At 47.4% G+C, this 12,043-nt stretch overlaps 1 protein-coding gene across 1 annotated transcript; it reads left to right on the forward strand.

Annotated features, from left to right (window-relative positions):
• Positions 1 to 5,399: 5,399 nt before the first annotated feature.
• On the forward strand, positions 5,400 to 10,862 carry LOC144137555 (uncharacterized). Its single transcript, XM_077669487.1, has 3 exons — positions 5,400 to 5,523; positions 6,575 to 6,844; positions 10,525 to 10,862. Exons 2-3 carry the CDS (start codon positions 6,641 to 6,643, stop codon positions 10,657 to 10,659), a joined length of 339 nt encoding a protein of 112 aa, XP_077525613.1. The 5' UTR covers positions 5,400 to 5,523; positions 6,575 to 6,640; the 3' UTR covers positions 10,660 to 10,862.
• Positions 10,863 to 12,043: the final 1,181 nt, after the last annotated feature.

A 12,043-nucleotide genomic window follows, 5' to 3' on the forward strand; every position in this document is an offset into this window, starting at 1 on the left:
CCAGTATTCCGGCTATTTATCCAGGTGACGTAGTCTTTGTGCGTAGAAGGTGTGCCAACCTGAGCCAGGTCTACCGGACCATTCGAGGTCATCAAGCAAGACAGCATCCACCACTGGTGTTCTAAAATCCGTGGGGCACAATACGGGTTACGGAAGTGTGAAATCGCGGCCATCAGCAATGTGCTTCCCTACACACGCACAGGGAGAACGGAAACTGCGCCCCGGAGTGTGTAGACAGCTGAAGACGACGAAGACAGGACTAGGGGGCAGGGGAAGAAGATTAAGTGGAGGAGCCGAATAAAGGTGGTCCCCAAGTGAACCGCATCGGATTGTTAAATTTTGATCGCATCGTCGCATGCATAAATGTTTCGTATCGGAGACACCTTTTTATTTTTGCTACGAAGATAGTTTTGCACCGAAGTGTTTTCGTTCGGGGTAATATATTCGCCCCAGAGATATTAAAAATTTGCAATTGCCGAAGATGCACTTAAGCACTCCAAGCAGATTTGTGGGGAGTGATAAGTAGCACGAGAATGATTAATCTTTTTGCTCTTTTTTATTCAGGCACATCGACTATGTGATCCTACAAACGCATATAGTACGGACTCAAGGCCACACACCTTGCAAAGTGTATTTTATTAGCAAATCGGCTGAAGACGAGGAAGTGCCAAGTTTTGTAAGTACGAGTTTGAGTAAGCAGCTAACCACGCAGATTTCGGCGCGGTATTTCATTTCTACTGCTGCAGTGCGCGGTTTATTTTCACGTGGGTACGGAGTTCACGTACGAAACCGGTAAAAGTATACGTAGCCCACGCGCTCGTAGTTTGAAACCCTTTTACACGTACGCCTCGCGTAGGTCTCCTGGATGCACGGGCTTTTCCCCCATACCTGCAGGTTACTCCTAGTGCCGCGTGAGATGATGGGATATCTTAACCGGCTTAGAGAGATGGACGCAAGAAAGCCATTGACGGCTATAACAAAACTACAATTTACTGTACACGCTTCCAGAAACCCCCAAGTAAGCCACACTAGCGAAAAATAGTCCCGAACCAATTAACAATGAGCCCTTCAACGAATAACACAAAGTACAATGCAAAACAAAATCCAAGAGGCTATTGTCCTAAACAAAGAACCTCTGTCCATTAATTAGTAATTATTCATCATTTCCTTATTACTGATTACACTACAACTATTTCCTTGTATCCTACGACATGCGCCTCTAGGTCCCCAGGTTTTCCGAATTAATCCCCAGCCCTCCACTACGGCGCGCCTAATCAGCTACGTTGCGTCAGCGCGTTAAACAGTAAAATAAATGAAAACCAATCAACATGCGTCCCTAATGGAATGGCCTACCCGGTCGCCGCCGCTGGCGTGTCGGATCCTTCCTTGCCTGGCCGCGACGCGGTGGTACCCGTCGTCTCTCGTGGTGATGCCGGCGTCGCTGCGTTCGGTCGTCGTGTGGACGGCGTTGGCACAGCGCGTACCAAGGTAGTGCCTTAGCTGCTACTCCCGTGCTAGCCGGTACCGCTGGAGTTCCCCAGGAGGATCATTAACCAAGCCTTTCGAAGCCGTCGCAGCAAATGTCCGCGAAGCGTGGCCGCTGGCTGCAGGTGCCCGACCGTCGCCGCTGGGGACACGAATACGCAGGTTCGTGGTGCCAATGGGACGCGGCAGCCGGTGTGAAGTCGGCCTGCTCCTGCCCAGGCTTAGTAGGCATAGTCGGTGGTCTGGCCATGTCCTTCTGGCTCGTTCTGTCAAGCTCACACGCTCCTTCCGCATCCAGGTTACTTGCGCCATCCTACTCCTCCTTCCGCTGTTCGCTTATAACCCCTCTGGGCTCCATTGCAGCACACTCTGATTGGCGGTCTTCATTTATCCCTCCACATTTGGTATTTACGCCACGTGTCTCCTGTGCGGCGACCTCGGATTGGCTCCCCGGTTCACTACCAATTTTGGTCATGATGCCATAGGAACTCCGGCGCGGCGCCCGTTGATTGGTGCGGTGTTGCAGCGCACTTCCAATTCGTGTTTCTTTGTCCTCATTTTTTAGATGCGAAGCATCTTATGGTCGGGGCTATGTCTCTCCCTTGTCGTTGTCGTTGTTGTTGCGCGGTCCACTCCCCCATGGCGCATGCTCGGATTGCCGAACGCCCGGTCCCTTCTATGGCTCCTGGGGCGGCAGTGTTGCCGGTGTCTTCCTGGGCGGGCACGAGACGAGCACGCTTCCGCTTTAAGGGTTCCTGCAACGACAGTGTTTCCGGTGTCTTTCTGGGCCGGCACGAGACGAGCACGCTTCACGCGCCTTCGACGTTTCATCGTCGTCGGCAGCGGCATGCGTCCGCGAGTCTCGGCAGGCCGTGATTACAAGCAGCCCACAACCATCCGGGGAACGCGCATCGACTTCATCTTGAGCCACTTTAGGGTTCATCCACTACAACAGCCCCTGACTTTACGTTTCACAGACCATAAGGCGGTCATAATCAAAGCGTAACGCCAACCACAGCTTGACGTCACCTACGTTGAGCATGATGTTCATAATGCTTAAATAAAGACATACTCCTACCACGTACAACGTCTCTCTCTCTCTCTCTTTATTTAATGCCTCTCCACTCTAACACCCTCACGCCCCTCCAATAAACTTACACCATCTTCTTGTAGGGGAACCCTAAGTAGTATGCGAAACAGCTATGGGGTCAACGCAATTTCCCATTTCGTAGTTCCGGTAAGTGAAAAGTGTGGTAGTTACCATGGAAACCAAACGGTAAACATAGCGGTAGCTACGTACCTCAACCTCACGGAAACGATGAACTGAAAACTAATGAAAACTTGAATTGATCCCATGCCTGTTTCGCATACTACTCAGGGTTCTCCTGCGGGAAGAAGGTGTAATTTTTTTCCCGGAGGGTTCAGGTGCATCTCCTTTCAGGGGTGCCCTTGACACATGACACCTCGCGCGATCTACTAACAGGCACAGACACTAGTGTAGGCACGCGAAATTTCGCGAGCCAGATTCTATACGACGGCAAACGCTACTTCGTCAGGCTTAACAGATAAAAAATGGTCCTTCAATCCTAAAAAAACAACACGTGTTTTTAGATTGAACCTTGGGAGAGGCATAAATGAACAAATTGGAGGCGAAGTCAACAGCTTAGAACACGATATCGCACCTAGGGATTGGCGACAAACCTGTAATCGCTGCGAAGGGAGCGGGAAGGAAGCCGCCATGTTGGTCAACTCTACGTACGTAAGCTACTTAGGAGACCGCAACGTAAAAATTCGGATCTCACGTATGTCTGTAAGACTAACGGCGACCCTTTGAGTTCTGATCATGCGCACTCATCATCCGTAAACGCTGTACGTACGTGAAGCTCCTACGTACGTAAAACTTATACCGTCTAATACAACATAGCTCGAGTTCTGAGGCGTGCAATGCGGCCGGTTTCCATAGTTCTGGCTCACCACAACAGCAGTGGATCCACTGTTATTTGCAGTGAATTGCGAGCACACTGCCTAATTTCCGTTCTTCTAAAGCTGTCATCATCATAATCACAAGACTCTCAAATTGATCTCCAATTTTCCGGGACCTGTGCTATACCCGCAAACTTTCTGATCTCAGCTGCCCAACTGACTTTCTGCCGCCCCCTGCCCAAATTAACCCTCGGTTGTCATTCTAAAACTGTAACGATCGTTTAGTTGGAAATATCGGAGATACCGCTGGAACTGCCCATACGGTACTCACAAAACCCCAACGGCCAGGTGTATTCATTATCCCGTGATCAAAACATCCACGTGTCACGCAGGGGTGTTTCACATGTAGGGCATGAGCTTAAGAAATGTTTTTCTTTCTTGTCTTCCCTCTAGATCAACTTGAGAAACACCGGGCTTTGGGTATTGGCTTACAGAAAGCTGGATGCAGTGGCCCAATCAAATTGTACAGCTGGCACTGTTGGCGCAGCTCAGTATGTAGTAGTTGCCGACGTGAACAAGGCTGAATACTGCCGCGATACTTTGCATTTAGCTCGCGCCATAGTGCTCTTTTTTGTTTATAATGACGTCGTCCGAGTAGGAGCCATCTTCACGAAGAATGCACTACTGGATATGTTGCAAAAAAAGACAAAAAGCGTATTCAATGGCATGCCCTTCTCCCTCATCACCGTTTATTGCAAGCGTGATACTTCTATCTGCTACGTGGAAAGACGAACGTTGCGATTCCGGAAGTTATACTCCGTCATCCCTTGCGGCAACACTTAGAGAACTGATTTTCAGTGTATCGGGGTAGGAGACACGAAGGAGAAACATGATAACGTATTGTATGCTAATGGAAGCCTCTATTTTCGTTTCACGTGTCATTTAAAGAATTGCCAACAAAGGAAAATCCTTCGGTGGTGGACGTACAAAGGGCTAGCATTGGCAATTTGAGACTTCGAATATGCTCAGCCTGTATTGGTTCATTTTGAACTATGTTTAGACTGATACGTTCTGCAGTACATTGCATAAAGTGTATTTTATTGAAGTCCAACATGTGGGCACTGTGTGGGCTGTTTATTGTTTGTTAAAGAACAATAGAACACATCTAGCCCTGCCCGGCCGACCGAGAGTCGGAAGTGGCGCACGTTGATGCGGAAGCTTTCGGAAACGGGAGCGAGTAAAATTTCTTACGGTGAATAAAACCCAGAGGTACTTCTGAAACCAAAGACGCGTGTTTTACAGAATAAACGGCAGTGAACAGCTCAAGCCAAAGCAAAAAAAAATTCCCGCGCCTTCCCGCCAGGGGAACACGAGTAAATGCAGAGCATTGGGGCCTCAGTACTGATTGAAGGCAGTGTTGCTTCCATCGCTTCTTCCGTGATGCTGGAGTAGCAGACACGAGTAAACGTGGGCACGAGCGTCAACCAAGGAAGGAAGGAGCAACGCAGTGACTGAAACACGTGCGACCGCTAGCCGCTATATTTGCAGCGCGCGCAGTAGAGGGAGAGCAATACGGGGGGGAGAGCGCGCATGCGCAAGCAGCGCGCGCCCTTCCACGACCCACCGCGCTGCTATCACGCACCTGTTAGGCCGAGACCGCGACGGAGCGAACGGGCTGACTACGACGCATGCGCGCGCCAGCTGCTGTTGAGAGAGAGGAGGGAAGGAGAGGCGCACCAGGTGCGGACGCGAAACTGTTGACACCGTCCGACGCAGGAACAGGCGAGGCTAAGAAATGCTCTGCGTTTAAAAAAATGCCCGATCCCACGATGCAGAGCTGGGAATCGACGAAACGCGAAGCGTGGATTAGACAGCTTTACCACAGCGGCTGGCGCACGCTAACGCTTCGGCTGAGGGTTACCGGGACATGACTGCGCATGCGCGCGCATGAACGGCAAGCAGTTCGCCCCTCTGTTGAAAGAATGCGCGAGCTCGGCTAAGCATAGGCGATAGTCCCCAGGAAACGAGTGTGCACCTGCCAGATCGAGTTTGGGCACCCACTCGCACTGTCGGGGGAGGGTGAAGGCAATCTGGCACTTAAAACTTTTTTGAACGGTAAGCTAAATGTTTCCTCTCTAGCATATAGAATTCGATTAGCGATAACCATTTTTTGTGATCAGTAGACTTGTAGGCAGGTAATAAGGGAATCTAAAACAACTTCCTTGCACTGCGCGATCGGTGTCGGCTATGTTCGCATGGCCCTGTTTTCATCTGAGCTCGAAGAACTTGTCTGTCTCGTTTCCTTCGGCTCCTCTGGGTAGGCGGTCGCGCTTTAAGGCTGTTTTTCTCTCATTTTACTTCAACCGCTTTTCTGCCCTTGTAATGCGGACGCCGCGTATGGGCCCTACTCTAGCTTCGCTGATCATTCACCTTCACAGGGTACAATGGCTCGTCAATTTTTATTTCGCCAGAGGCCTTTGGTAACCGCTTTGCTTTCAATATAAAAGCCGATCAAGCGTGTTCAACTTATTTAAAGAACGCCAGCATTCTCCACTTAATGCGTTTGTGTGCATACTCTGACCCTTCGGTGGCTTTTAGACCAATGCTTTCTATAATAAATAGGAAATATATTATTGAATGAGTTTTTGTGGCATTGTGCTTTTAAGTTTAAATTTGTTTAAATGTTTGAACATCACTTTTATTGCGCACACTGTCAATTTTGTGGTTTAGGCCTCTGTCAGGCGAAATCCGCTTTAATCTCAGCTCCCCCTTGGTATCACCAAGAAATAAAAAAACGCCAGATAAAAAATCAAATAAGCAGTTTGGTGAGCAGTTTGGTGGGCCGTACCACGAGTTTTAGAGCTTCGCAGTGGCGATTCATATGTATTTTACGAGTTCATAAGCTTTCTCGAGAAAGCGGTGCTTTTTGAAATTGTGTACTTTGGCCTCACTAGACGCGAGCAGCCCTAAAAATAGACGCAAAAAAACCTTCCCAGGTTGTCCGACATACGGCCCACATATGAAGGCATTTCTTGGTCAGGCGGACAGGGTCTTGCTCCAAATTGACGAGTTCAGTAAAAGAGGCCATTATGGAAAACGCGCATGGAAACGCGCCGCTCTCCACACATGTGCTTCGCCCTAACCGAAGCTGCTTTGGCGCACGCAGGCAACGGCTACCACAGCCCTGCAAGGGCTGAGCAACCGTCGCTTCCACGTGCTCCTCTCGTCTACCATGGCTGTGGTGACTTACACGGGGCCTGCCGGACATCCATGCAGCCGCTCCTTAGTGGAAAACGTCGACTTCGTGTGCAAGTCAACGCCCAAAGATCGCCAACTGCAGTACTCGCAGGAAGACATGTCCGAGTTCTTCACGTACTCCTCAGGAAAGACCAATCACACCCTCGTGTTTGAGAGCCCGCGTTCTTTATCCGACAAGGTGAGTTGAGTGTGTCCATTCATCTCTTTACTCAGGGTGCGGTCAAGAGTATTAATCGTGATGAAGCAAGGAAAGGTACTTCTACAGCAGTCGCCGTGCTAGTTAGTGCTACGCAACATTTTATCATTCAGAAGATACCAACCAACGAGGAGACGTCTCCTCGCTTCGTAATATTTTCGCAAACAAGGTTACGTGCTTTTAGTGAAAGCTCGCTCAGGTGGGTCCTGCCCTGTCCCTTGCAAGCAGTTGAGTTTCAGCTTGTTTCCCGCTCAGTGCTTTGCATTAGGTCTGACTCAGAGTTTTTGCTTTTCTAAGCTTTACGCAGGACTAAGTTGACCTTAGGGAAATACATTTCATTCTTTTTGTAGCTGATGCGTTCCGCGAAACAGGCTTATACAGCGAAAGCTCGTTAATTGAGATTTCTTGTGGGTACAAAAATATCTACGAAATACCCGAATGTCGATTTACTCAATGAAAAGACAAAACAGCACATTTTTAACTTTTTATGCGTACCTTTACTTTGCGAAGAAGGCGGTGACACCAGTTTGTCCTTTGGCGGGTAGCTGGGCGGAAATAATAAGTTCTCGGGCATGCGAGAGGATGCGGGAGCAAGAGTATGAACACGAAATATACTAATTTTAACTAGCTGGGGCGGAAGTAACGACATTATACACCAGAGGACCTGTGCACTCACACATTTTCTCACTGAAATGTGGACCGTTTGGTAATATGTCGTAGGTGGGGGACTGCTAATTCAAGATTCACTATTGTAAGAAGGAGCACGTTTGTTGTGAATTGCCGCATGTTGATTGTAGTCTGCTGTCACAATGAAGGTAGTGCGTCGTTTCAGTGTTGTAGGCGCCTACCTTGAGAAGAGGTCTATATTGAGGTGTTCTGTTTTTGTACATTATATGGTTGCACAGGCGTATGAAGGACTGCCAAAAACGTACGGCAGACGCAGAGAGCATCTGGGCAAGCTCGAATAAGGATGCCGAGTTTTACTCACGAGGGCGCTTCCGCTGTTGCACCGGAAGCATGTACCTTCACTCTTTTTGTGTTCACATACCGTTGCCTTAGGATTATGTTAAACTTAATGTAAATGCGGTACTTGAGATACATCGCCAAATAACTGATGAAAAAAAATACGTTAAACTTGTGGCATTATGGAGCTGTCATTGTCAGAAAGCGTGGCATAATTTCTCTACATTCTTCTGGGAGCTGGAATTCTTGAGATAGTTATTTGGGAGTGCTACTTGAACGCGGAGTTGTAAACATTTATTAAGGATAGGCATAAAATAGGTTTCGAGCTAGATGCACTCCCGTACCAGCTTGTCTGAAATTATTGCGTGTCCAGTAGCGCAGGTAGATTGCTGTGCCGCAGTTGTATCTTGCGTGTATAATTCTGAGGCTGTCGGGATATATTCTTCCTTTAAAATTACCTCAAACCGATTAACACTGCGTTCGTGGGGCATCGCGACACCTTTGTGTTTCTCTATAATGGTTGGCCTGGTCCGTCAGAATCGCAGAGCAACATCTTCACGCAAGTTCAATGGATAGTTCTTTAGATCCAGAAGGTTGGAATTACGGGTCGTGTTTATTTCGACCAAAAACTCATTTCAAAAAACATGCAGCAGATGTCTCGTACACGTCCGCACATATCCGCATATAACGAGTACTATTGCGGAAAGAGGGGGTGCACCAACGATGTAGCGGCCAGCATCTTGTGACATCCGAAAGAGCACCGGTTTTCAACACAAAAGACCTACCCCGTATTCACAGGCAGATCATCACCACCTCGGGTTTAACAATCGTCCATAGGAACTTCGTCTAATTTGCCTAATATACAAACTGTTCTGTCGGCTTTTTGTATTCTATTTCTCACAAATGTGCTGGGTCAGGCCGGTTTATCCCTAACTTTCTGTCCTCAAAGCCATTTTTAGAAATATAATAATTCATATTTACCGCCTACGTGCCTTGCCAGCTTAAAAGTTGATTTCTTAATTTCTGACGGTTGTACTGTTTTTATTGACTTTGAGAACACGTTTGCCCACATGAGTCACTAAAAAACTGAATTAAGGACACTTTATAGCGCGAATTCTGACAGCAATATGCGGTGCAATACACAATATTTGGGTATTAAAAGTGGGGCAATAATCTAAAGCGAATAATATGTGCATTTTGTAGGCTTCTGCCGCTGTATCTTGGCGCGGAATAATGCCGATTTTGAACAAACCTATTCCCAGGACCTACATGAGCAGGCCACCAATGTTTAATTATTGAAAGAGTAAGGGTACAGAAATACTGCACAACATCCTCACTGCGCAAGAATGGGCCTGGTATCATGAAGAAACCACTCTCTTATTCGGCGGGTTTTGCTCCGAAAGAACTGTTTCTTCTTGGAAAAAAGAAGCTGCTTCTAGCAAGATGATTTTATTCCCCGTAGTCCAGCGTCGTCTGGCATAAGGAGCAGAGCCATGCGAGCGGGGGAGAGCGAGTGCGGTTGCAAACTATCAAAAGTGGAGGGCGTTGGGTTGCTAGGCAGCATAATGAAGTAGGTCGGGTTTGACTTGATTGGTTATGATAAAATTCAATGTGATTGAATTGGTTTATGTCTTTGCTTTGTAGAGGGAAAAAAAGCAGTATTAGTAAACGAATTCTAGCCAAGGGTAATGATTTTCGCTTAGGAAACGGGGGCGGGGGCGGCGGCGGCCGGCGATCTCCGAAACTAGCAGACTTGTGACCGCGTACTAGTCCTAGCGTGCGTCATAAGTGTGTCCATGTACGCACGCGTGGATGGTCGTACGGACGGACGCTCAGAAATTTACATGCGCTGTGTGCTGACAAGGCATTTTACTTTGAAAATGTTTCTTTGTTTACATCCGATTAGATCAACGCATTTAATGTACCAGGAGAGATTGCGGGCACGGACTGACCGTTAAGCGTAGACCTGAGAAGAGATCTCGGCAAGGAATATCTAAAAGAAAACCGTTGTTCCGTCTTCTGTTCGTGCCTCTAGTTATTGATAAACTGTTTCACTTCGTAAAAACTTCATTCGCTCTTTTGTTATACCGACGGGAATACCAGATAAAAACATGCGCCTCTCGCCGTTGGCCGGTCAATAATTTTAAATGTGTGAAGCAAATCGAACAGTAGCCAATTCACGACATATACGTCAGCTAAGCTTGCGTTTGATCAATCAGTCAGTCAACCAATAAATAAGTCAATCAAGTGCTCGTTGAAGGAAATGAACCAGAGCATTCTGCCATGGTAGCTTTGTGTTCAAGCTATTTGCTTGTGACCATGGCAAAAAGGAAGCAGATTAGCAGTACCCACACACAAAATTAGGGTTAATACTGTTATAAACGATTGTAACAACCATTATCTCTGAGACGTTTAAGGGCCTAAGGGTTCGTCCTGTTGTTTACGCACCGTTTCAGTTGATTTAAAGAAAACGCGTAAACAACTGGAACGAACCGCAAAAAAAAAAAATCTATAACCCCGCAGCGCTCGGCGCTATGGGCTGTCTTTTCTGTTCATGCATATTATTTCCTGATTTTATTGTGATCAATTTTCGCTGCACACACAGTAATCGTGTAGAAGTACACAGTGTTAACACCAATGGGATAATCGCCAGAGGAGGCATTTGCTTAAAGCTAAGAAAGCGCAATTGTCCTTCCTAGGTGGCAAAGTACAGAAGTCTTACGGACGGATGGGCCTTTTTTGACGTTCAGCGTGACGTCTACTGGCCGTGCACTCCTGGGGCCCAACGGTACGCAAGGACCAAAGAAGGCAGACGGGCTCTACGTCGCCCGTAGCAATCGTGAATAAATGTTTAACGCTCTCGACTCCAAAGCCGGCACTATCGCTTAGCAAGAAAGCGCCGAAACTGGCTTCCACGTTATCTAAAGTGCCATGAACCCACCCGCTTCATGACGGTTTTTAAAACGAAAGGGTTTTATTCCGGGATTAAGAAAGATTTCACTCACGACATTACCGTCACCGAAGTGACGCCAGTACAACGAAGCAAGCGGTCTGTAAAGGGTGCCCCCCTGCACACAGGGTCGTCTTCGGGGAAGCAACCTTTAGTAATAAAGAGTACGTTAAACTTGGCTTTGTTCCTTTTCGGGTTTTATCTTTTAACATGAAAGTGCTTTGTGTCGGGGTACACCAAGATTTTACTGACGTCATATTTGTTACGGAAATGACGCCAGTACATCTTTGCCAAAGCGACCTGCCAGCAGGACGTCGCTCGCCAAGCACACCCACAACACAGCCGCCGACCCGCAAACCATCCTCAGCTGGAGATTTCGCTGCACATTTCACTTTCCTGTTTTACCGATTCCTATGACAGAGGAATCAACCACAGTTTTTGCTTTTCTTTCTTTCTGCTTCGTATCCACAGCAACTCTTTGCAGTTCTTCACGTTTCTTATGTCACGTGGCAAAATGGCGCAATTATAAAAAAACAAGGAACCGAGGTGCTCATAGAGCTCACACACGTGCATACTTATTTATGCATGCCGAGAACGGCAAAAGGGCATGCCGGCACATTGACGTACTAAAAAATGCGCGCTTTTGTTTATATTCACTATTGTTGAAAGTTGCGTGGCTGTTTTATATCCAAAGGCTTCACCTGCTCCAAAATTGGATGACAACTATATTGTGTCATAACAAAAAAAAAGCATGGTTAGAGCACCATATATTCGTGGACATTCTTCACCCAAAACATGGCCTATTATTTCATTCGTGACTTTATCCCCGTTTATTGATGCGTCTAAACTAATAAATAATGCCACAGAGGATGCTTTTAATGTGTTGCAGTTAGAGGTTAAAAACATCAACTCTGTTTAAGGTATACATGTTCAGTAAAGCCTCTCCCATACTTACGTGAAGTGTGATAATGCAGTCGCTGATTCAATTCTTCCTCCCTCTGTTCAAAGCTGACTCCTTGGGGCTGGCTACCCTGGCTGCCTGCTGGTTACGCGCCCTTTCTTTTGATCTCTGCTCTCGTGACCAAACAAGGAACTCGCGTGCAGTCAAGCGAGTACTTTGTATGTTTTCGGCCAGAAGTGATACAGGTGGCAGCTGTAATATACACCAGGATTCATGTTCATGTCCAGTGTCCTGCCTTCACCGTCGCAGGTGGGCAAAATTTCACCGTTGTGATGCTTTCGGTAAGCAGAAGCTACTTTCAGGAATT

This window comes from Haemaphysalis longicornis, unplaced genomic scaffold, assembly GCF_048455015.1.
Source record: "Haemaphysalis longicornis isolate Haplotype H1 unplaced genomic scaffold, Haemaphysalis longicornis Haplotype H1 scaffold_40, whole genome shotgun sequence".
NCBI lineage: Eukaryota > Metazoa > Arthropoda > Arachnida > Ixodida > Ixodidae > Haemaphysalis > Haemaphysalis longicornis.